The following is a 27,703-nucleotide window of genomic DNA, read 5'->3' on the forward strand; positions in this document are numbered from 1 at the left end:
CTGCCACTTGCTCTTCCTCCACAGGAGCTTTATTTGATGCTTTCCAGATTTCTGCCATCCTGTTTGTGCACATTTCTATTGATGCCACTTTCTGGCTTGCTCTTGTTTAACTTCTCCAATATCGTTGACAATTCTGGGTAGATGATGACAAGAAAACCATTATTTGTAAGTGTTTATTTATTTATTTGCTAAGAAAAAATAAGTTGCGCTATAGAGGGTGAAATCGCCTTGATTTTTTAACATAAAAAAATAAAAACTAGATCCATCCATACTGAATGGAAGACAATCTTCCGAGACTCTTCTTTAAGGCAAATCTCTAAAGAAACATGTTTCAAACATACATTCTTCGTGAAGACCTGCTAGCTTTATCTCATTTGATTATATCCATCTCTATTCCCCCTAATGACAAAAATTGGAGAGAAACTACATTTGAACACCCTTGGGTTCAGTCAGTTAGAAAACATTCATTCAGGAAAAAAATATAGCTATCATTTTTACTTACTTTTCTTAATGTAACACAAGTAAAAATACTGAGACAAAGTATCTTTTCCTTGAATTGCAGGAAATTTAGTGCAAATGCTTTGTTTCATCTTGGGAGGTTATATAAATTGTCTTTATACCACTGGGCATTTTGTGGAATTTCATATCGTAGACAATATGCCATGAGAACTATAAAGCAATATAGTCTCAGTGACTCCAAAGAGTGTAAGCATGTAAGCAAGATGTGTCAGATTTGGGATTTTTTGGAACCAAGAAATACAAACAGGCATTTATTTTCAATGTTCCAGGATCTGTCCAAAATGGTGTTTTATTATTACATAAAGATATAAATGTTTTTTGTAAAGGGAGAAAGACATTATTGTCTTTATGACTTCTCATTATTTGAAAAAATCAAGATATATTAGAGTTAGACTGCCTTTAGAAACATTTAGAAACATTTATAAACTGAGCATTAGGAAGAAGTATTTTTTAATTTGACTTCAAAGTGATTTAATATAAACAACTGAACTGAAAGCCTTAAGAAAACTTTTTGTTCTTCCTGCTAGATTTTTTAAGATTATGACAGAACAACAACAACAACAACAACAAAAAACCAGATAACAATGGATAAGTTCCTTGAAGTTTTTCAAGATTTAATTAAGTTGCTTGCCATGCAAATACCAGCATACAAAACTCACGCAAATCCCAATCACTTACCGTATTCACTATCATAGAATATGATGAATTTCTGCCAGGCATATTCTGTGACCACTCTCAGGATAACGTCATTTAAGTAGACAGGTGGGCGAACAGAGAGAGTGTAGTCATCATTCCTGTTGCTCCGGGTGAGTCCACAGCCACTCCTCGGGGTCCCAGCTGTTGAGCGCTGTATGAAGAGGTGGGGGATATGCATGGCATCTGCCAGAGACTGGAGGGAACCTGCCGATGTGCAGCCAATGGAGCTGACCAGGGCCAAGATGCCTTGATTCATAAGTTCACAGGCTGTAAGAAATCACAGTAATATTTAAATGTCTCTGGGTTTCATATAACTTCCCTTTGGGAATAACTGTGAATAAAATTTATGGACTTATTACACAACTATGGATTTTTTTTTTTTTTTTTTTAGTGAACATGTCCATGAAGAAATCTTCAAATTAAAAAGTGCTATTGGGATTCAGCTAACAAACTGCCCTTATTAGCTATTTGACCTTGTACAAATTATTTAGCTTTTCCTGGTCTCAGTTTTGTCATCTGTAAAGGGGGCAAAATAGCATGAATCTTGCAGGATTATTGCTAGGATTGGAGAAAATTCAATGCCTGCTATTTGCCTTTCACATAATAACACTCAAATTAGTGACAGCTATACTTTTATAATTACCAATGTATAATTCAGGGAAAAGATAATTCCTCACTGAGTAAATAATACAAGGTTTTCAAAAGCTGATAATATGCAAATTGGTGAATGAGTGAAAAAGAATATGAAAGGCCTACATATGGAATTTCTGGCCACAGAAAAGAGCTATTCTGATATCTAAAGCTTTGATAGCACTTTGTCTCTCATTACACTGGAAAAGTGAAAATGTTTTTGTTCTTTTCCTTGACAGTCAGAAAACTCCTGGTCAAATCAAATACTAAGTTTCAGCAATTATTTCATTCACTAAATTTCATTCTGGTTTCTAGCTGTACAATTTCTAATCTCTACTATATGATTTATGATCTCTGTTGTTTTAATTTCATTTTAACTACATTGTGTATGCATATATGCTTACTTCAAAAAATATTTAAAACTGGATCAAATATAAATTATAAGCACATATAAAGACACACCATATAAAGCAAAAAAAGTTAATAACTCTTAACTCCTTCTTGTTTTTAAGTAATCTCTACATCCAACGTGGAGCACGAACTCATGATCCTGAGACCAAGAATCATGTGTTCTACTAACCAAGCCAGCCAGGTGCCCAATATTTTCTTTTGTTTTTCTTTTCTTTTTTTGTTTTTAGCTTTTTAAATTTTTTATTTAAATTTTAATTTTTATATATTTATTTTTAAAGTAAGGCTCTATGCCCAATGTGGGGCTTGAACTAACAACCCTGAGAATAAGGGTCAGATGCTTACTGACTGAGCCAGCCAGGAACCCCTTAATAACTTGTAACTCATTTAATAAGTCTTACTAAGAGTTAAGAGATCTGAGAGATCTTATATGTTAGTCTTTAAGAGCAAGAGATTAGAAATAAAATCAAAAGTAAATTCAGGAGGAATCGAGGTAAAATAAATTCCATTTGAGAAGGTCAGTAATTATAATTGGTCCAGGTATTATTCTAGATTTTAGACATTCTAGGTATAATATTCTCAATACTTACACATTATTATAATCTGTTTTACAGAGTGTTTGAAACATAGATGATAAGTACCTCTATGTAATTAATTGGCCAGTTAATGAAGGCTGACAAAGTGTAAGTTTAGAAGTACTATACTAATGACATGCACATAAACACCAAATACATTTAATTATGATTAATTTTAAGCCAACCAGCACATACAAAATAAATTAATAATTAGCAGGGACATTATTTTCAAGCATAAGACAGGTAATATGATTTCAAATAAATCTGAAAGATAGCATCAGGGATGAATGTTTCTTAGACCATAACAGATTGAGATTGAAGTTTCAGTAAAAATGATAGAACCTACTCACGTTTGTGAATTCAACATTTATAAAAGCTATATGAATTTATAGTTATGCTTCCAATGGATTTAGGCATAAACATTGGTCAGAAATTTGTTTCATTATTGTAGGAAATAAGGCCACTATTGATTGATCTATCACAAAAGTTATAAAGTTACATATAACAGAAGTTGAGATAAAAAATTCAGTTTAAGTATTACATTTGTCAAATATGAAAATTGTCTCTTTTAATCTTCATTATTTAGAAATAAAGCTTTGAAGTCATATATAAATCATTATTTAGCATATAGATTTGTTTTAGTATATACTCTGTGATTTCCTCAAACCAACTATGTTACTTCCTATACAATGTACCATATTTCTACAATTTTAAAATGTATGTAGCTTCTATATTTTACTATTGTCTGAAGTCAGGGCATATTTTAAAGTTGATCAATACATTTAATATGATGGATTATTTTTCTTGAAAAAAATCACTAATCAATATTGAATTTTATAATTAGTGAACTCATAATTAACAAAATAAGGTAGGCTTCCATTGCAGATAAGAAAGATTTGATTGTTTCTACAAAAGCTGAATTTAATTTAACTTTTTTTTATTTAATTTATTAATGAATCACAAGTCCAGTATTGATAATTGCTTTCTCCTCAAAATTTTTTTTTTGCCAAAAGGCACATGACGTTTGCTTCCATACTTGTGAGAATATAGTAACACAAGGCATTTTCAGCCTATCCAGACATTTAGCATTCTTTGCAAACATGATTTTCAGCAATCATCTGAGAGGTGGTATATAAAAAGTATTTTTTGTATTTGACTCATCATCAATGTAGTTTGCCAAAAATATCATCATTTGCAACAAATTCTTCTATATAAAGATGGTCTTTATATATAAACACTGTTACAAGGTCCAGTCTAATTATAATTACCTACTTAGGAATTGAAACTATAGAAAAAATTCATTTAATTATAATAAAAAAGCAGTAAGATGTAATTTCTTCTTAAAAAGAATATAATGGCTAAAATGGTTGATTAGCAGCCATCAAATGAATTCAACTGAGTAATTTTCAGTCAACTATTTTTTTAATCATCTAAAGCCAGTATGAGCCTCTCATTTGTGATCTAAGCCTGACATGGACCTAACATTTAATCTAGCACCTATTATAAGTCATTTTATTTTTGCATTCACATTTCATAACAACACTGTACAGAAGAGCTATTATGATTCTCATTTTCAATTAAGAAACTGGTTAAGTGAAATTAAATGCATTGCTCAAATTCATACTATTAGTAAATGACAGAGGTAGGACTCAAATCTGGCACAGACTTGACTGCCAGGGCCACAGAAAACCAAAAACTCACGGTTTTCAAACACAAAGGCACATATAAAAAAAAACCTGTAAGTCATTTAAATCACTACAAAATCCAGGAAATTTCAGTCTCTTAGATGCAAAAGAGAAAGGAATAATAATAATTTTGATACCATTCTTTTTTTTTTTCTCTCTCTCTCTTTGGTTTTTGGATTAAGGCAATGATTCTGTATAGTTTCAATTCCAAATAGAAAGAATGTATACATAAAATTTCAACAATGGTGAAAAAAGCTATTAAGAAGAACCTACAAAATATTGGGTATACTCTCAATCCATCCCTAAATTGGTTCCACTAACAATGATGTGATAAAAATGATATAAATAATAACCAAACATTTCTTTATCTTTGTACAGTTGTTTGGAATTTATAAAATGTTTTCATTTGCATTTATTACTTTATCAGAATGTGGCTATATTTGGATAAAATTCTTATTTTCATTCATGTGACATTAAATTGAAGCTCATTCTTACATTTCCAATAAGTAGTTGCGACAGTCTTAGAACACAGATTTTATGATGCTTACTTTACAACTTTCCAATTACATATTTTCATAGTCTTCTATTTATGGAAATTTGGATTAGTCTCCTCTCTTTGTTTTTAAATTTTTAATGTTTATTTATTTTTGAGAGAGAGAGACAGAGACAGAGAGAGAGAGACAGAGCATGAGTGGGGGAGGGGCAGGGAGCAAGGGAGACACAGAATCTGAAGCAAGCTCCAGGCTCTGAGCTGTCAGCACAGAGCCTGATGTGGGGCTCAAACTCATGAACTGTGAGATCATGACCTGAGCTGAAATAGGGTGTTCAACCAACTGAGCCACCCAGCTGCCCCTAATTTCCTCCTTTTTAATGTTAGTAACAATTCTGTAATGAACATGCTTATGTATGTACATATATATCTATATGTTACAAATATAAAATATACATACTATACTAGGCAAGCACCAGATATTTTAGGATGCAAGGTAATCAAGAATAAGCCAATGGGAAAGACAACATATTCAAATGAACGTACAATGACGTACTGAGTAATTGCCAGGTCAAAAAGGGGACCTTATGCTGATAGCTCAAAAGCATTTTCCTAGACTGTGAGTTTTTTTATGCAGAAGTGAATCTGCAGTGGAAACCTGAAGGGTAATAAGCAGGAACTAATTAAGTGAAGGGAAGTTACCTTCTTGAAAAAGTGTAAGAAAAATACTTCCAAAAAGAAGAAATAGAATGTGCAAAGATTCTGTGGCAGAAAAACTATGGGACACTTGAGAAGGAGAAAGAAGAGCCAGGTAGCTGAAATGCAGAGACCATGCTAGCGAGTGGAGCAAGGTGAGGACAGAGGGCAGGCAAGCAATGTGGACTCTGACTGGGTTTGTTTGTCTTGTGTTTATTTGAAGGAGAGCTTTATGTATTTTCAGTATCAACCCTTCATCTGTTATTTATACAGTAAATAAGTGTCTTTATTCTTCTTGCTTTTTAAATTTATGCATAATTTATACAGCTCTTTATAAGTTTTAAAATTATTACATCAAATTTATCAGTCTTTTACTACCAGAAATAGTTGGCTTCATACCATGTTTAAAAAGGCCTTCTTCTCACAGCCTACAGACTTATAAGATGATCAGTTCATCTAAAATGACATCTTCCTCATCCTCTACCCTGAAGCTGATCATCAGCTGATGAAAGATACAGCAATAACACTTTAAGAAGCCAGTTAAGTGTAGAATATTATCTTCGGTTGATACAGGTAAAATTTGATCTTTATCTCCATAATCTCAGCTGCCAAGAGTGAGGATTAAACATTGTGAAGAGAGTGATAATCCATATCATACTGTATGTTTATCTTCAAATTTTTTCCACCATTTTGTGGAAATTTTAGTTATTAAAATGATTATTCTTTTATAATATGGCACATCTGGAATTAGAACTGATTATTTCAAGATAAGTAACAGAATATTTAATGTATTCCAGCAAAGTATGTCTTATAAGAATAGGAATAAGATCATGGTAACAAGGTATGAAGAACTGTGTGTTTATGTTTGTGTAAGAGGGAGACAGAAAATGACAAAAAGTAATATCTTATATTGCCTTTGAAGTTATTGCCACTTTTCTAGAATATCAGAGCCAAAAATCAGAAGTCATCTTCAATTATTTCCCCTCTCTCATACCCCATACTCCTTCACATCAACTATGGTTGACCCATATTGTTAATGCTACCTCCTGTATGTTTCTCAAAACTATCCTCTTCTTGAAATAGTCACTGTCAATCCTTTGGTTCAATCTATATCACCACTAACTCAATTACTGAAACTGTCTCCAAGCTACTATGATTTCACAGCCCCCAGCTTAAACTTCCCCCAATCTTCTTCATTGTAAATAAGGATATCTATTTTTAAAACTTCTCATTATGTTATTTCTGTGCATTAAAGGCGATCAATGAAAAAACTGAGAAACTATTACAGAATGGTGGAACCAAATAAAAAATGACAAGTACATGCAATATGGGATCCCACATAAGATCCTGGAACAGAAAAAACAAACACACAACCATTGTTAATGAAAGCTGGTGAGTTTTGAATAAGGTCTGCAGTTCGGTTAATAATATTGTACTGATGTTAACTGAGTGTGCTCAATAACTGTACTATGGTTATGTAAGATGTTAATATTAGGAGAAGTGGGATGAGGAGTATAAGGAAACTGTTATTTTTGCCATTGTTCTATAAATCTAAAACTACTTCAAAATTAAAAGTTGAAAACAGATAAAACTATTAATAACTTTCAACTTCTACTAGAAGTAAGCCTAAACCCTCCACATGGCATACAAAATCCTTAATGTCCTAGCCCCAATCTACATTTTCCTGCCTACCTCCAACTCTTATCCCTTGCCCTCACATTTCCTGCCATTCCACACACTCCCCTACCACCATGCTATATATTATTTTTTCAGCAGCCTAGGCATTTATACAAAGTATTTATTTATTTTTTAAAATATAACTTATTGTCCAATTGTTTTCCATACAACACCCAGTGCTCATCCCAACAGGTGCCCTCCTCCATGCCCATAATCCACTTTCCCCCCTCACCCACACCCATCAACCCTCAGTTTGTTCTCAGTCCTTAAGAGTCTCTTATGGTTTAGCTCTCCCCCTCTCTGTAACTTTTTTTTTTTCCCTCCCTCTTCCCCATGGTCTTTTGTTAAGTTTCTCAAGATCCACATATGAGTGAAAACATATGGTATCTGTCTTTCTCTGTATGACTTATTTCACTTAGCATAATACCCTCCAGTTCCATCCATGTTGCTGCAAATGGCCAGATTTCATTCTTTCCCATTGCCAAGTAGTATTCCAAAATATTTATTTTTGACATCTTAACAATACTGCTCCTTCTGACTTATGAGTGTGATATGTATCTTCATTTAACACAGTCTGTTTAAAATTTTCTAAGCAATGTTTTATAGTGCTCAGTGAAATTAGATTTTGCACTTATTTTGTCATATTTATTACTAAATATTTACATATCTGTATTCTATTGTTAATGATATTTAATTTCCAATTTTTATTGCTACAATAGAGAAAATACATCAGATCTTGAATATTGATTTTGTATTTGAAATCTTATTACACATGCTTGCTAGTTCTAGTTTCCATTTTTGTAGATTCCAGAGGATTTTCTACATAAACAATCATATATTTATAAAAAATGGGAACTGCACTTCTTCCTTTCCAATCTGTATGACTTTCCACACCTTATGGCACTGGCTAGTACAGTACAATGCTGGGCAGGCATGGTAAGAGCAGTCCCCCTGCCTTTGACCCTGATCTTAGAGGGAAAACATTCGATCTTCGACAATTAGATATGACCTAATCTGTAAATTTTTTTGGACCAAGTTCTTTATGAAGTCAAGAAAGTTCTCTTCTATTCCTAGTGCGCCGAGAGTTTTTGTCAGGGAGGGACAGTGAATTTTGTCGAAAGTGTTCTGCATCTATTGAAATGGTCACACGGATTTTTTTTCTTGTTTTTTCTCATGCCAAAAATTAATTAATTGATTTATAAATGCTAAAGCATCCTAGCAAAGGTAAGGCTAGCTTCATTAGATAAGTTGGAATGTGCTCACATTTATTCTGTTTTCTGGAAGAGTTTGCATATAAATAGTGTTATTTCTCCCTTAAGTCTTTGGTAGAACTCACCAGTAAGACTTTTAGGGAGTGGAGTTTCAGTTGTGAGAAGATGTTTAACTATAAAATCAATTTTATAAATTGAAGCAGGGATATTTAGTGTATTTAAATTCTTTTCAGTGAACTTTGGTAGTTTGTATCTTCCAAGGAGTTTGCCTTTGCATCTAAATTGCCAAATTTATTGGCATACAGGTGTTCTTGAATATCCCTTGTAATTCTTTTAATATCTGTAGAATCTGTAATGATGTTGCCTCTCTCATGCTTGATACTGGTAATTTGGATCATCTCTTGTTCCTAATCAGTCTGGCTACAGGTTTATCAATTTTATTAACTTTCTCAAAGAAACAGCTCTTGGTTTCATTGACTTTTGTTATTGCTTTTTTGTTTCGTATTCCATTGATTTCGACTCTGCTCTTTGTAATTTCCTTTCTTCTGCTTAATTTAGGTTTAGTTCACTCTTTTTTTTTAAGGCAGAAGCTGTGATTATCAATGTTAGACCTTTATATTTTTTTCTAATATAAGCATTTAGTCCTATAAATTTCCCTTTATGTACTTTAGTAGTCTACTCTTTAAAATTTTTTTTAATGTTTTATTTCGTTTCTGAGAGAGAGAGAGAGAGAGAGAGAGAGAGAGAGAGAGAGAGAGACTGTGAGTGGGGGAGAGGCAGAGAGAGAGAGAGAGAGAGCGTGAGTGGGGGAGAGGCAGACAGAGAGAGAGAGAGTCGGGGAGAGGCAGAGAGAGAGAGAGAGACTGTGAGTGGGGGAGAGGCAGAGAGAGAGAGAGAGCGTGAATGGGGGAGAGGCAGACAGAGAGAGAGAGAGAGTGGGGGAGAGGCAGAGAGAGAGAGAGAGAGAGAGAGAGAGAGAGAGAGAGAGAGAGAGAATCCGAAGCAGGCTCCAGGCTCTTAGCTGTGAGAACAGAACACGATGCAGGGCTTGAACTCATGAACCATGAGATCATGACCTGAGCCCAAGCTGGCCGCATAACTGCCTGAGCTACCCAGGTGCTTTTCATTTATGTTATTCACCTTTTCAACAGGTATATTTCACCATATTTTTCTAGTTTTTGTTTGATAGTTCCAACATTGGGATATAGTTCAGTCTATTTTTATCACATTGAGGTAAATATGACATATTGGGACATTTCTCTTCCAAACAGGCTGTTAGTGTGTGGGTGAGTGAATCTAGTCAGGAGTTGATCTGCATATGCATTTTGTTGTTGTTGTTGTTGTCATCACTATGTGCAAGGAACCATGAGCTTCACATTCTTCTAGCAGCAGGTTGCTAATACTTTGTATTTAGAATGGGGCCTATGTAGTCAGATTTTCTTCAGTGTTCCTGCTCCTCCTTTAGCTTTCATCTGCTCCTTCCCAGACATACCACAGTGGAAATCCCTGTGTGTCCCGGACCCAGGCCCCAGGGTAGACTGCTAGGTTACTCAACAGTAGGTCTTTGTGGGTCTGGGCCAACCTCGGCCTCCATCTCAGGCAGACCTTGTGTGCGTGGGTCTTGCCCAATGTTGCTGCCCCTCATGTCTATGATAGCTCAACACTACCTTTTATCTTTTTCATGGTGGGTCAGGAGAGGGTTTTCTGCTTCCCTGAATGAGCACACCTCTGCTTGATATCTGTAAAAGATCCTGGACCCAAGATGTTTGTTGATAGAGGGGTAGAGGCTTCTGCTTTGACCTATTCACCAGCAGCAATGGTTCTTAGCAAGCACCCCATTGGTCAGAGGGTTTTTTGCCCTTTCCTCAGCACCTTAAGATTTTTACTTTGTACATGATAAAGGCTGGATATGTGGGTGAGGTATTGTGCCTGGTCCCCTATAGCCAGGCAGCTAGCCTGCAGCACTCCTACACCACTGAGGGGAACTCTATCTGATATCATGCTGACCCCAATGTTCTTATGAGCACTCAATGGAGGTCCATGGCAATAGCTCACAAATGAGTATGAATTCCCCCTTGTGTCTGGGATCCCCAGCTATTCTAAACAAGCACAGTAACTCACACTTGGACCTTATAACTTCATAAAAAAAATCTAAGTGATTCCCTCCAGTCTGTGTGGAGGGTAGTAAACTCTTTCTCCTGTATTTTGTCAAAGGCCAGAGTGTTTCTGTGTTTTGCTTGTCATTGAAGGAACTCCCCTCAAACTTTGGTTTCCTTGTTTACTTTGAGAAATGATGTGGCATGAAAGAAATCATGATTTTGATGATTGTTTAGCTTCCCTCCCCTCATTTTTAGGGTGGAACAACGTTCTTTGCACCTTTTCACATCTCAAGCAGAGCTGGATGTCCAGCCACTCCTTGATCATTCCTATAACATTCTGTAAGTGCCAACCACATTGTAATTAACTGTTTACATGCTAGACTTCTGGATTAAACACTGTCTTCTCCAGTGCTCTGTTTCTGAACATCACCATGAATAATTTTATTTAGTTTCCTAATATTTTATTTCTTGGCAGCAATGTCATTTGGGCATATACATAAGAAGAGAAATCACTCTTCATGAGAACTTTTTTACCATGGCCGATAGACCCTCTATAAGCTCCTGCCTGGCCATAATTCTGCTGTAAACTATCACCCTCAGCCTTGCTCAGTTTACTTTAGCCATATTGGTCTTGTTTTTCCATGCAGCCTCTTTTCTCTGTATTTCTTCTGCCTGGGTGTTTTTAACCCATATATCCCTTCATCCCATTCCGTCGTGCAAGGTTTCAGCTCTTGTAGCCTCTCTCTCCCACAGCATCTCTGCTACTTCTTATCTCATGACCTACTTATCATTTCTTCAAAATTTATCATTCTCTGACTATATTTTATGTATCTGTTTGTTTCTATAATTTTAGTCTTTCTTCCCTACTAAAATACAAACAACATCAGAGCAGGAATTTTGTCTGTTTCATTCAATGCTTTATACCCAAAACAGAACAGAGACTGGTCTATTGAAGGCATTCAATGAATATACACTGAATAAGTGGATAATTGAATAAACATTGTAGCCGCAGTCTATCTCCAAAGCAGGACATGGTACAACATAGCTTAGGTGCACTACAAATGGTCTTTTGGCCTTAGTAGTTCACTTTAACATTGCTCAAAGTGTGCTTGTTTCACAGAAACCATTTACTCCTGTGGATAAAGAAGAATCCTAAATGATGTTGACAACAGTAAGATGGGCAAAATGAGAAGAATCAGTCCTTCAAAACGAAAGTATTTTAGCATTTCCTATGGGCACTGGTTAGAAATACTGATACTCCTTTGTGATAGGACTAGCATACATATATAAGTTCCATGAAAGTAGAGATGTTGTGCATCTTTTAAAACTCAGAGCTCAGTAAATATTTCTTAAAAGCATGAACATAACATAATATGTAATAGATTAGAACATTTAATTTATCTTCAGAAACAATATTTTTCAGGGATGCTTTTCTGGTAGTAATATATCAAATGTAGTGTTACCTCTTTAGTCCGTAAATATTCATTTAAAAATATCTGATTTTTATTTGATCAAAATAATCTTTTAATACTATGTGTGTTTTAGATAATTTTAAACTAAGCAGAAGAATTCACTTTGGTTTTTACACGAGCTAAAATGGCTATTTCTATGATTTATTACAGCAACCATGAAAATTCATATGATTTTCTAATGTAGTATATTCCAATTCATTGTAAGATAATTTAATTTTTTTCTCAATCTTTAATCTGTGATTTCATTTTGATCTGATTAAGACATATGGTTGGCAGCAGAAGCTAGATCACAGTTATCCATTTGTGAATCGATCACCACTATCACAATTTATGGATAATCACATTTCACTTAGCATAAAATGCACTTGGATTTATTCTTTGCCAGGAAGTAATCTTTTACCATCTGCAGTTTGTTATTATATTCTAATTTCACTAATAATGCCTTTCAACATAGTATCAGAAGCATTTCTATTTCTGGGAAAAAAATTCTCTACATACTTTACAGAGCTATGGAACAGTGCATAAGGTCAGAAACACTATTTAATAGTTAGCTTGGCCACTGCTAGCAGCAATTATGAAGTGAAAGGAGATAATTCCTGAAAAGTACAGCATAAGTCACGTGGACTCCTTTCTCTTCTGTTTTTTAAAGCAGCACTACGCAAGCTGTTGAAAAAGCCTGTATTTAAATCTCTGACACTAATTCTCTTTGTATACAATTCACTTAAACATATGAAGATGATGTTTCTTCCAAGAGAAGATATAAAATCGGAACACTAGGCTAACACAGCAATCTTCCAACCATTGACACCGGCATGGAAAAGAAAAAAATGACCCCCCAAACCCCCAACCAACCAAGCCTCCCCTACTCCTGCTTTTGATACTGCTTCTTTCACAGGAAAAGCATGGGGAAATGTGTTGTCTTATAATAGAGACCTAGGTTGTATGTGAGGAATCCTGATTTCTAGTCTTGGTTCAGATATGAATCATTGTTGGGCCTTGGGCAAGAATCACTTTTTCTCTTTGGGTTTCAGTTCCTTCATGTATTAAAGGAGTTTATTAGACTGGATGGTTTCCTGGGAGACACCATACCAACATTTCCTTCTCTCTTCTTGTTTCTATTATTGACCAGTCTCTTGTCTAGTTGGCACATTCTAACTTAATTGGTTACATTTTGGCCTAGAAATAGAAATAGGTTTTCTACATTTTTAAGATGGCTTTATATGCCTCTGGTTTGATTCATTATAAGGACATTTTTATTTTCCTGTTTCCATGTGAGCTGGGTGCTACTGGTGAATTAGTGTACTTTTTCGAATTTACAATGAAAAAAAGTATGATGGACTTTACTTACAATATACCTGTTTTAAAATGTCCGAGAATTTTGGATTTTTCTTTTCCACTGTGTAAGGGTTTATGGCCCTTTCAAAGGAAAGTTTATTTATTTGGAATGAAACATTTTCTTCTAATGTGTCATATAGATAGATATAGATATAGATATAGATATAGATATAGATATAGATATACATATACATATACATATACATATATATACATATATATCTATCTCACTAAGTTTAATACCTTTTCTCCCATCTGCAGCACCCCCCCATGGACAAAAAGGAAAACTTTAACATAATTTCTGAATACTGATAGTTTTCCTTTTTATTGGTAAGACACAAGACAAAGAAATTAGTATTCATGTGGATTACTATCAAAGAAGCAATCTCTAGAAACAGCATTTCTTATGGTAACATTTTCTTCCCTATGTCTTTTGGCGAAACACTGCAACGTTTTATAATTCACAGCACCTTCTATGTCATGCCATCCCGAACTCTTCCTATAAATGATATCCATGAAAATTGTTTTAATGAGAGATGCTTCGGTTGCAAAGAAATGTTTTATCCCCAGTAGTAATAACATAATGATATGTTCCTAATTTTAAGCATTTCATTTCAAAGCCTTTCTTATCTCTTTTTTACCACCACAAATACCTATGAAGTAAACAGTGATCATTATACCCTATTTGCCTCATACAGCTTTTGCTAATCGCAAATGAAAACATGTATGCAAAAGTCCCTTTTCAACAGCAAAGTTATGCTATATTGTGATTTGTATTGCCCTTATTCACATGACTCTACCCTTTTACTTAGATCATCCTGAAGTATAGTTTGAGTTCATGGATTGCCAATGTTTATAATCATTTAGAGATTAAGCTCTATAATTAGTGACTCAATCAACTACTAAGGACATGCCCAAAGGGATACAAAAACAGTGTGGTACAAGGTGTCCACACTCTTTAGCAGCTTACAGTTGACTTAGTCTAAGTAACTCAATATTAATCAAATACAGGCAAGATATTTATTTAGAAGAAAAAATGACTACATATGCAAATATCATTAAATTTAAATAAGGCACACATTTATTTTTTAAAACTTTTTTTTTAACGTTTTTATTTATTTTTGGGACAGAGAGAAACAGAGCATGAACGGGGGAGGGGCAGAGAGAGAGGGAGACACAGAATCGGAAACAGGCTCCAGGCTCTGAGCCATCAGCCCAGAGCCTGACGCGGGGCTCAAACTCACGGACCGCGAGATCGTGACCTGGCTGAAGTCGGACCCTTAACCGACTGCACCACCCAGGCGCCCCTAAATAAGGCACACATTTAAATGTGAGTTGGATCAATCTGGCCTGAAGTATTTTAAGAATTTTTTGCCAAAGAAGTACATTCACACTTAATTCCCTTAAAAAGGTTACCATTTTAAAAATATATGTTTATTGGCACAGAATCCATGCTTAAGTAATATCTGATGAAACAAAAATAAAGTAGATCATAAAGGAGAGTCTGATTTTGATAACTGAGGTGGAGGGAGAAGGGTATTCTGGAAAGTGGATGAAAAATGTAAATAAACAAGCTCTTCTTTCCTTTAGAAAATACAGTAAACACTCACACTAACTCACAGACCACTGTGAGACAATCTTGCTCTTATTTTCAGGTTGAGCTGAAACAGGGCTTCCATAAGTAACTCAGCAAAAGAGATCGCTGCACAACTAATGGAACTTTAATTTCAAAACATGTATACTATCGCTAGATTCCCAGACTCCTCATTGAGAATAGTTCATTTTATAGTGCAGCAATCAGAGAAGGGCTTGACATATTGTTAGCTTAAGAGGAGAAATTTTAGAGAGTATTAGGAGTTAGAAATCGCATAGAAGAGTAGTCATTTATGTGTCAGGCAGAGAGAACTGTTGATTAAGTAACAATTTTTCCAGACACATGTTTACCCTAGAGTGGTGATTACAATCACTCTCATCCTCTTCAGATATTGGCCTGTTTACTGAGTAAAGATTTAATAGTAATGAGATAAAACAAATGTAGTCAAGTTACTATGTTACTCTTCTGCCATATCTTGGTACCACTGCATGTTGATTTTCTATAGGGTCTATAATATAAAGAGAGAGAGGAACAGAGGGAGGGAGGGAAAAAGAGGGAGAGAGCAAGAAGAGAGTGAGGAAGAACAAATACCATTTCAAAGATATTTAGGACAGAGTGAAATCTAAACTCAAGTACCTTGATTCAATGTGTGTGCTCTGCAACTGGATGCCTGGGTTTTCATCCCAGTTCCTGTGCTTTTAGCGTACGACTTCAGGAAAGTTATTTAACCTGTATGGGTCTTATTTCCTTACTACTAAAGAGGAAATGATACTAATATACACCACTTAGGACTATCATAAGAACTAAATGGATTAACACATCTTAGGGCAATGCCTAATACACAGGGAGTGCTCAATAAATGTAATCCAGTGTTTCTAAATTTGAATTTTTAAGCGAATAAGCTTCAAGAAGCGAAGCTCTCTACTAGTACATTCAGTAGGCAGATGGGATACAGCTAGACAGGAACTTAAAGAACAGAAGGAAAATGAATTGTTAAGGTAGTAGCGGAAATTTTGAACCACTATTCATGCAACAAATGACTGCTGAATATCTATTATGTACAAATCTGTGTTTGGTGCTTATGTAATTCAAGAAAATTATGAGTTCAATAAAAGTTACTTCTTGCCTCTCAAGCTATAGTTATGAATTTTAGGTTTTTAACTCTTCTCAATATGTTCATATCTTCTATTTCTCACATGTCTTCTTTTACTTGCATTTTCTGAAGGAGATTAAACTAGTTTTTCGAGCTGTGCATGCCTCAAAGCTACACGTAAGTTATGCCTGGGAGTGATTAACCACAGACAGTAAGTCACCTCTTTTGACCCTTCCATAAATGCAATCACAGGAATCAGCTAAAATAATTAAAGCTATCAGCTTGAAATGTTCTCTCACTGTGAGTAAATAAACTTGTACAAACCGCATATGTCCCTGAAACATCTTTCTAAGACAGTGTGATTGCACTAAAAAGAAACCAATATCAATGCGCCACAATGACAGCTGTTTTTTTTTTTTTATCAGAACTTAAATAAGATCTTCTTCTTTAAGTTTTATACATTTTTGAGAGAGAGAGAGGCACAGACAGAGAGAGAATTCCCAAATAGGGTCCGCTCTGTCAGTGTAGAACCCACAGGGCTCTGTCTCATGGGCTGTGAGATCATGACCTGAGCTGAAACCAAGAGTCAGATGCTTGACCCACTGAGCCACCCAGGAGCCCCTAAATGGGATCTTCTTTAAATATATCCTCTTGTTTTATTATTTTATTTATTTAATTATTTTATTTTATTTTTATTTTATTTATTTTTCTAAGTAACATCTTTTTTTTAAAAGTTTTTATTGAAATTCAAGTGAGTAAACATATGGTGTAATATTAGTTTCAGGTGTACATTATAGTGATTCAACACTTCATACCACACCCGGTGCCCATCATAACAAGTGCATTCCTTAATCCCCATGACCTATTTTGAAACTAGTTTCAGATTCTCTCATGATTTCGAGAATTCATTGGGTTCTTTCTCCACTTATTGGTTAAGTTAAAAATGCAAATAAAATTTACTATTATTATCTCAAAATATCTTTTAAAAAACTGTCAAATTTATCTTTCCTATATCGCCCCCTTTTAATTTTGTATTAAGTAATCTATGCTAGTAAGGAATGGAATCATTTACTAAATCTACAATAAAATAAATAACAAAATCAACTTGGAATAAGCTTATTCTCCAATTGATTCATTATAGAAATTCTTAAAACAATGATAACTAGCCCAAATACAAATTTAGGTAAATCATTAAAATGAAATGCCTTTAAATGCTTGCTCCTGTATTTAGAAGAATGACACCAAAGACTTAGGAATACAGAAAATGACTGGAAAATGATACTTATTTCACTCCCTTTCAAGCTTTAGATGTAAACCTTTGGTTCAGAGAAGAAAGATCTGGAAGTCTGGGTAAACCCAATCTTTAATTTAATTTGGTAATTCTCCACGGTGCCTTCTACCTTGATCAAACCAATGTAGCCTCAATCTCAATCCAGGTTCTGTGTTTGTAGTCAGGGATACTGGACTTGGAAGGAAGAGCATGGGAAAATGCAGTTGGGCATGGGAAGAAAAATGTAACAACTCCAGTGTTTGGAGCTCTTGAATTTAACTAGCATAAGCTTCAGCAAGAAGCTAGTGAATGCTGGTATAAAATCAGCTTACTTTTTAAAAATTATAATATTACCATAATTTATAAAATTATGAGATTTGTATACATTTCCAAATCTAAAACATTCTGGTGCCATCTTATATTACTATTCCAAGGTAGAAAAGAGAAATGCATAGAAAAGATTTACATAGAAAAATGTAATTTTGATTTTATTCTCTATAAGCATTGATGGGAAAAATACAGGAAGAAAAATATGTGAATAGGTAGTATTATACTATTTTAATATTATAATAGAGTTATCATATTATACTATTATACAATGTATACTGTTCTGTATAATATGTTAAATATATGCTATATATGTGTATGTCACAAATTATATATATGTTATATAGTAGGCATACACATATTACTTTTGCAATAAGCTATACTATGGACTTCAGTGAATAAAATACGATTCTTACATTTAAAGATTTTACAAAAGGGAAAAAGGCAGCCTGGGTATTTAACTTCCAAAATAAAATCAGCAAGTCTCAGTTTATTCATCTGGAAAATGGAGGTACTAATACATATTTATAGGCATTAATCTTGGAAACAGTAAAGTATTTGAAAACTGCAAGCTGTTATTGCAGCTATTAGAAGATAGTTATTGGTTTCAGAAATGCAAAACTATATAAAATTGTATTTATTTTCAAACAGGAAAGTACTTTTTAGAACAATGAACAACTATCATCTGCAATTTTCACAACTGTCTTCATAATGGAAAACCACTAGTTTATTGTAAGCATCAATCAAGATCATTCTTGTATGCTTCACTCTATACATTTGAATATATTAGTATTTGAGTTGTCTAAGTGGGTAGAAAATTAGATTTGTTCGCAAGGAGTTAAGAGAAATTTCAGATTAGCTGTCCTGAGTAAATAATCTTAAAGTTTACTGTAAAACTTGATTGTTATCAAGTATATATCTCCTGCATAAAATTCCCTATGGAATATTCGTTAAGGATTGGGCTAAAGTGGGTCAACTTATGCACTATAACAGAATTCTTGGTTTAAAATATTAATTATCAGATGTGAGTGGAAAAAAAAAAAACATACTGCTTGGTGCTAATCTCGTTTACTTAAGGTTAAAATGAGACCATCATAATTCCAAACTGCAAATTCCTCTCACATGTTGAATTTTATTGTAGTGCTATTTTTTTTTCAATTTCTCCTGTCATGAAATAGAACTTTTCTTTTTCAAAGTGAAAGGAATATCAAAATGCCAAAATATCACTGCTGACAGATAAGAGCTTAGAAACACAATGCTGTTATCTCACTACAGTAACACTGGGGTTTGTTCATTTTGAATAGTAATGTCTTCAACATGATTGATAATGTTGTATTAGGATAAACTCTTTCCCAGTGACCTGTTTCATTGATCGTTACATGGAATTTTAATATGCCCTTTTAAAGATAGTGGTGATCTCCATGTAGATAAAGTAAGTCAGAAACAACCACTCTATTAATACATAGCACTGATATGGAAATGGCCTCTGTTTCTGAATAAGGGAAATATATATATATTTTTAAGTTTATTTTGAGACAGAGAGAGAGCGTGCGTGTGCACAAGCAGGGGAGGGACAGAGAGAGAGAGGGAGAGAGAATCCCAAGTAGGCTCTGGGCTGTCAGCATAGACTCCAATGCAGGGCTGGATCCCAAAAATCATGAGTCATGACCTGAGCTTATACCAAGAGTCAGATGCTTAACTGACTGAGCCACCCAGGTACCCCAATAAGAAAAATATTTGTTTCAATTTTGTTTTTTAAAGTCTATTTATTTATTTTGAGAGACAGAGGCAGAGAGAGAAAGGGAGAGAGAGAATCTCAAGCAGGCTCTGAGCTGTCAGCACAGAGCTCTACTCAGGGCTTGATTTCATGAATGGCGACATCATGACCTGAGCTGAAATCTATAGTCTGATGAGAAACAGACTGAGCCACCCAACTGCCCCAGGAAAATATTTTTATAGAGTCAAGGCTGGGTGTTTTTTCTTGAAAGAATACAAAAATGTTAAATTGACTCTGAAACTACCTAAAGGCTTATTTTAAAATATTCATGATGGAAATACATTTTTTATTAAAAAAAAATACATAGTCTCTCTTTTTGATCCTGAAGTGACTTTGACAGACTACAGTTGCACTCTGAAGAATATGAATGAAGTGATTAGAACAATGAGTAAAATATCTGGAGGAATTAGAAACAAAGAAGATATGTGACGTTTGTGTTTTGATTGTGCTTACATCAGAGGGAGTATACCTACTGGCAATCTTATATTTATCCCTAATCATGATCTTTGGTAAATATACCAACTGCTATCTTCAGTTTGTAGCCAGAAATATATTATACCCTTATGTCTGTGTATGGTTCCAAGGATAGTTTCATCCATAATTGGTAGATTATGTAGCTTCCTCTTTTTTACCTCCTTCCTTTTGTTTAATTTTGGTAAATACAAAACGTGAAAAGAAAATAATCACTCCAATTCCCACCACTAATTTGACACATTATCTAATTATACTGTCAAATTGAAGGTAGGATTTATTTTATTTTATTTTATTTTATTTTATTTATATTTATTTTTATTTATTTTGAGAGAGAAAGACAGAAAGAGCACAAGCAGAGGAGGAGCAGAGAGAAAAGGAGAAAGAGAATCCCAAACATGCTCTCCACTGACATTGTGGAGCCCCACTCAGGGCTTGATCTCACTAAGTGTGAGATCGTAACCTGAGCCAAAATCAAGAGTTGGATGCTCAACTGATGGAGGCACCCAGGTGCCCCTATATTTTATATTTCAGTATGTGAAATTTAGATGTTATATTAATGAGAAATTCATATACCAAAACCCTATTAAAAAAAAATAGGGCTCCAGGGTGGCTCAGTCAGTTAAGTGTCATACTCTTGATTTTGGCTTTGGTCATGATTTGATGTTCATGAGGTTGAGTCTTCCATTGGGCTCTGTGCAGACATCGAGAAGTCTGCTTGGGATTCTTTCTCTTCCTCCTGTCTGCCCCTCCTCAACTTGTGTGTGCTCTTTCTCCCCCCAAAAATAAATTAATTAGAAAATATATAATATTGGACTTGTGGTTTCTGCAAGAAAGTAGCTTGGAAGTCACCTTGCTGTCCTAACTACAGGTAAAAAGTGGAAGAGACTGAAAAACTCACAACTCTTCTTGAATCCATAAGACAGGAGGACACATGGCAAAGTGTTGCCCCCACAGAGAAAGACAAGCAAATACAGGTCATCATGGCTTACCATCTTACCAGAGTAGAGACTCACAAATCACAACCACCAGAAACCAGTACCAGAGTAGGAAAAACTGAACTGTAATTGATAAATTGCTAGGGGTTCAGTGCAATCCACTCTGAGAGCTAAAAATTCCAGGGACACCTGTCCAGAGGAGTTCCCACAATATTGTGAGATTTATTTCCAGGAGTTTGACCATTTTCTCACTGTTAACCTTAGGGAAAAAAAAACCCTTGGCTGTTGGCAGAGAGAGGAGATCAGGAATCATTTTGAAATATACCCAAACGTTCTCTTCTTAAAGAGGCTCGCCATAGGAGAAACTACTTAGCAAGAGCTTAATTGGTCCAGTATTATCATAGCTTAACTTAGCTGGGGAATTAAAAATACACAATTCCAACACCCTAGCCATCTTGTCCCACCTAAGTGGGGAGAAAACAAAAACATAAATGCCTGTGAAGTTCACAGACCAGAGGCACAGGCTCACTAAAAGACTGAGACCTAATTATAGAACCATAGAATTCCCCTCCTCCCACACCACCACTATTACTACATTACTAAAGGGCTATTGACAGCAGTTCCTTTCACCCAGTATATCATGTTTGGTTATCAGTAAAAAATGATAAGCCATGCCAGAATGATAAGGCATGAAAAACATAGTCTGAAGAGGTGTATGTTAGAATTATTAAGTCAGGAATTCAAAACAACTATGATTAATATGCTAAGAGCTCTAATCAATAAAATAGAATGCAAGAATGGATGGGCAAGTAAGGAGAGATGGAAATCATAAGAAAGAAACAAAATGAAATGCTGGAGATAAAAGAACAAAACAAAACAAACAAAACAGTAACCACAATGAAGAATGGGTTTGAGGGGCTTATTAGTAGATTGGACATGCCTGAGTAAACATCTCTAAGCTGGATGATATATCAGCAGAATCCTCAAGAACCAAAAAGCAAAGAGAAGAAAAAATGAAAACTAATGCAATGAAATATCCAAGGACTGTAGGACAACTATGTATTGTGTAACCTAAGTGTAATGGGAAGTGAATACTAGAAGAGGAAGAAAGGAAAAAAAAATAAAGAGAATAACTTGAAACAATAATGGCTGAGAATTTCCCCCAAATTAATGTCAGACACCAAATAATAGATCCAGGAAGCTCAGAGAACACCAAACAGGATAAATGACAATGACACCTAGACATATAATTTTCAAATTACAGAAAGTCAAATATAAAGAAAAAATTCTGAAAAGAGCCAGAGGGGAAAAATACCTTACCTATAGACGATCAAAGATAAGAATTACATCCCAATTCTCAGAAACCATGAAGGCTAGATGAGAACAGAGTATTTAAAGTATTGTGAGAAAGAAATAAAATGAAACGACCAGCCTAGAATTCTGCACCCTGAGAAATCATCCTTCAAAAGTGAAGAAATAGACTTTAACAGATAATCAAAAATTGAGGGTATTTTTTGCCAATAGTCTTGTATTATAAGAAATGTTAAAACAAATTCTTTAGAGAGTAGGAAAATGACAGGTCAGAAACTCAGTTCTATATTAAAAAAAAAAGTAGAGCATCAGGAAAACAAAGGGTGAAAGTAAAAAAAAATATTTTTCTTATTGTTAATTGATCTCAGAGATAAAAGCTTTTTTTCAAAATAATAGCAGCAGTTTTTGATTACATATCTTACATATATCTCTTATGTATGTATGTGTATACACACACACACACACACACACACACACATATATATGCTTATGAATGTTTATAAAGAAGTAAAATGATTGGCCATAATGATAGAAGGGACAGGAGGAAGGATTAAGAATTATTCTGGTATGATAAAGAATTCATGTTACCCATGTTGTGGTACAGTGTTATTTAAAGTTAACTCAGAGCACCTGGGTGGTTCAGTCAGTTAACCAACTGACTCTTGATATCATATCAGGTCATGATCTCACAGTGGTTGGATACAGTACCTAATGGGGCTCTGCGCTGAGCATGGAGCCTGCTTGGGATTCTCTCTCCCTCCTTCTCCCCTCCCCTGCTTGTGCACACACATGCTCTTTCTTTCTCAAAAACTAAAAATAAATTTAAAAAAGAATAAAAAATATAAAGTTAACTTGGATTAGTTGTAAGTGGATATTGCAAAATCTAGGAAAACCACTGAAAAAAGTAAAATGAATAAATAAATATAACTCATCTGCTAAAAAAGGATAGAAAATTTAAATATATGAAATACTGAGTGAAAACCATAAAACGCAAAGAAAAAAATGGAAGACAAAAGTTGGAACAAAGGACAAAAGTAACAAATAGAACCAACATGTTAGATACCAATCCAATTATGTCAATAATTACTTTGAATATCAATGGTCTAGATCCACCAATGAAAGTATAGAGACCATCAAAGTGAATCAAAAAACAGCACCCGGGAAACTCACTTTAAATATAAAGTCACATACAGGTTAAAAGTAAGTGGAGAAAATCATATCATGCTAACACTAATCAAAATAAAGCAGGAGTCATTATATTAATTTCAAACTGAGCAGACTTTAAAGTAAGGAAAACTTCAATGATAAAAGAAACTACATAATTATAAAGCAGTCAATTCTCCAAGAAGTCAAATGACCCTTACTGCATACGTACCTAACAACACAATGCTAAACTAGATGAGGCAAAAACTGATGAAAGAAACAGATGAATGCACTATCATAGTTGGAGACTTCAACACCCCTCTCTCAGAAATGGACAGATTCAGCAGGAAGAAAATCAGTAAGAATATAGTTGAACCCAATAATACCATCAATACACTGGATATAATTGACATCTGTAACTACTTCATACAGCAACAGCAGAATACACATTCTTCTCAAACTCACATGTATCATTCACCAAAATAGACCACATTCTGGGACCTGAAACGCATCTTAACAAGTTCAAAAGAATACAAATCATAAAGATTTGCTCTCAGACCACAGTGGAATTAAACTAGAAAAAAAATCAATAAGAGAAAGATAACTGGGAAAGCTCCAAATACATGGAGATTAAACAACATAGTTCTAATTAACATTCAGGTCAAAGAAGAAATCTGAAGAAAAATTAAAAAAAAATATTAAACTAAATGAAAAAAAACTTATCAAAATCTGTGAGGGGGGATGAAAACTGTATTTAGAGGAAAATTATTAGCACTGAATGTATACATTAGAAAGGAAGAATCTATTGATCAAAAATCAATAATCTAGGTCTCCATGTGTCTCTCTATTTCAGTGTGGTTATCAAAGTATCTAAAAAGATTTATAAGTTGTGGGTGGTTAGCGGCAACTTCAAAACCAAAATGTGTTCCACTGTAGGGAAAAGTGCTCTCAGAAGTTGCATCTGACAGGTTGGGAGACGATTCTAGAAAGGACTGCTATTTCTGTGCCTAGTTTTGGTTTGTATCCATTACCAGTAAAGATGGGCTTTGAGTAGTATTTGTGAGCTGGTAAGTCTGCTTTGACAATTCAGCCCTTGTGGTAGAAGCAGTTCCCAATCCATTCTCTTCCTTAACTGTGCATCCATACCACTGATGTTAATTGACATCACACTGCCCATCGCTGGAATTGCTGCAGTTTATTTCCCTGCCCATTGATGTGACTTGTTATAACCAATGGAATGGCAGTAGCCACAATTTGGCCTAGTCCCTGGTGCTTCCGATATCTCTCCTAAGAAGAGCCTGTAATATAGCCTCAATCAGAACCACTCTAGTCCACTCACAGACCTAAGTAAGAAAAATGCTTTTGTTGTAAGTCCCTGAAATGTCAAGGTCTTTCTTAGACATCATCAAAAAACAAACAAACAAACAAACAAACAAACAGGAGAAATCTGACAAACACATAGCATTAAAAGAATTATTTCTAAACTGGCATTTCACTTTGTAGCATACCACAGTATCTTCAGACTTGCACTTAACTAACTCACCACAATGGTTTCTGTGAAATTCTGTAAATTTATTTATGGCTAAACTAAACTAAACTAAATATGTTTGAAAAAAATAATGATTGCATGGGTGAAATTATGTCTGTTAAAAAAACCATGTATTGTAGGGGCGCCTAGATGGCTCAGTCGGTTGAGCGTCTGACTTCAGCTCAGGTCATGATCTCGAGGTTTGTGAGATCGAGCCCCGCGTTGGGCTCTGTGCTGACAGCTAGGAGCCTGGAGCCTGTTTCGGATTCTGTGTCTCCCTCTCTCTGCCCCTTCCCCGCTCATGCGCGCTCGCGTGCGTGCTCTCTCTCTCTCTCTCTCTCTCTCTGTCAAAAATAAAATAAAAACACTAAAAAAATTGGAAAAAAAACATGTATTGTAGATTTAATAAGGATCTAATCTTTCTTGCCTCCTCTGGTTCCTCGTATGAGCACTTATGGTCTTGTATAATTACAATTATCATCAAGTTAACATAAATGCTGCTCCATTTCATAATATTATTATGTTTTTATATAGAGGTTGATACTAGCATTGAAAATATGTGACTTCTGAAATGAAACAGATCTGTCCAAATATCCAGATCATTCAAAAGGAAATGCCAATTAATGCTTCCATCTATTCAACATATTGCTTCGTAGAGATGTAGCAAGTAGTCAGAAATCTACTATCTGAATAAATGGGGGAAACTGAAGGAGGATAAACAAGACAACATAAACAATCTGATTCTTATTTCCCAATAAAGTAAATGAAGTCACCGCAGCTATGACAACCTACATGGAGACGGTATCAGATTGACTAAGCCCAGGGGATAGAGGCTGCTGCAAACTCATTAACTGGGGAGTCTAAAATGCTGTGAAATTACATACACAGGGAGGATTACAAATAAACAGCAGCGTTTCATGCCAAAGCAAACTCTCTCCATCAAAACATCTAACTGTGCTTTGACTAAACATACACTTCCGACCCGTCTTAATTTAAAGTATGGGCAAGCAAAGAAAAATCTCTGAGATAAGAAAACCGTTTGTGGATCCTTAGAGTTCTATGTAAAAAATGTTAAAGATAGGAGTGGCTTAGATAATTTGAAAAAAAGAAAGTATCACTGTAATAGGTAGAATTATCAGGTTCACACACTTAGTGATCTTGTTTTGTCCAGTAATGAGGTAATACCTTAGAAACACACTTCTAAGAATACTTTTTAAATCATTCTATTTGGAGAACAGCACGAGAAAAGTTTAAGTACTTTGTATTACAACTATTTCTGTCATTTATATGTGGTGGAGAATGCACGCTTAATTAACCTGTTTTCCTTGACAAACAAACGTCAACTATTATTTGTCAGGTCCATACTACTGAAAACATATCATTCTTAACAAGTGTCCAAGTTGGCCAACAAAACATTTAAATGATTTGATTAATCATTAGTTCTTAATTGGAGGCAGTTTTATTCCCCAGATGATATTTGGCAATGTGTGAAGACATTTTTTTTTTAATATGAGGCCTGGGAGGATATTACTGACAACTAATGGGTATGCTAGAGATGCTGTTAAATATCCTACATTGCACAGGATGCACCACCCCCTTCCCTGAAAACAATGAAATACCTAGTCCAAAATGGCAACTGTGATGAATTTAAGAAACCTTGCCTTTGTATAAAATGAAACAACTCATTTGTCCAGACAATTATCACTTTCATTTCAGTCATTAGTAAAAGTTGGAGAAATCTGCAAAACTTTTCCTATTCTGGATTGGAATATTAACATACTACACTCATTTGCCTTAATTATGTTTCTGCATTTCAGACATGAATTTCAAATGTTATCAAATAGAAGGATCTTCCTTGCATTAACCTAATTGATGTACTTACATTGTATGTGCTTGCCCCTCAGCAACTCAAATTACTCAGAGCTTCTAGCATGCTTCTGGAGACACAAAGTATTTTTCAGTGAAATTTTATAAGATGACGGTCTTTCTACTAAGTGATCGAGTGCAATGCAAATGATTGAACAGTGGCAGAACAGATTGAATACGCTGCCTTTTTGCTTCAACGAGTATTACTAACATGATACCAAAGTGAACTGAGCACCAGCAATTTCTTTTATAACACAATTATTTTAATATATTGAAGCTGCATTAAATTCATTGAGTATAGAAAAGCACCTACTTGTAATGAGCCAAATGAAAGGTAATATTAATTATTATTCATTATTATTCATTATTACCATACAGGGCACTGGGTGGCTCAGTCAGTTAAGCTTCTGACTCTTGGTTCCTGCTCAGTTCATGAGCTCACGATTTCGTGAACTCCAGCCCCACACTGGGCTCTGCACTGGCAGCATGGAGCCTGCTTGAGATTCTCTCCCTCTCTCCCTGTCCCTCCTTCAGTTGCACTGTCTCTTTCCCTCTCAAAATAAATAAATAAACTTAAAAAAAAGAAAAAACAATATGTACTAGCAAAAAAATGTGTACAATAAAAAATTTGAGAGATTTTGGGGAGTCTTCTATTTCCCAAGGTTAAACAAATAGGTCATGATTTCAGCAATGATGACCTATTGGTCTACAAAATAGAGGGCTGCTGGTTACCAACTCCAATGAAATTGAAGAATAAGTCTTAAAAAAGTTGGGGAGTGCGCCTGGGTGGCTCAGTTGGTTAAGCGTCCCACTTCTGCTCAGGTCACGATCCCATGGTTCGTGGATTCTAGCCCTGCATGGTCTCTGGGCTGACAGCTCAGAGCCTGGAACC

General features: G+C 34.9%; 1 protein-coding gene across 1 annotated transcript in view; it reads right to left on the reverse strand.

The window, feature by feature from the left end:
• The window catches only part of GRID2 (glutamate ionotropic receptor delta type subunit 2), a 1,450,102-nt gene that overhangs the window by 688,122 nt on the left and 734,277 nt on the right, over window positions 1-27,703 (reverse strand). The window contains exon 3 of the mRNA XM_043572183.1: window positions 1,198-1,482. Coding sequence (XP_043428118.1) covers window positions 1,198-1,482 — 285 coding nt within the window. The remainder of the gene's footprint in view (window positions 1-1,197; window positions 1,483-27,703) is intronic.

This window comes from Prionailurus bengalensis, chromosome B1 (genome assembly GCF_016509475.1).
Source record: "Prionailurus bengalensis isolate Pbe53 chromosome B1, Fcat_Pben_1.1_paternal_pri, whole genome shotgun sequence".
NCBI lineage: Eukaryota > Metazoa > Chordata > Mammalia > Carnivora > Felidae > Prionailurus > Prionailurus bengalensis.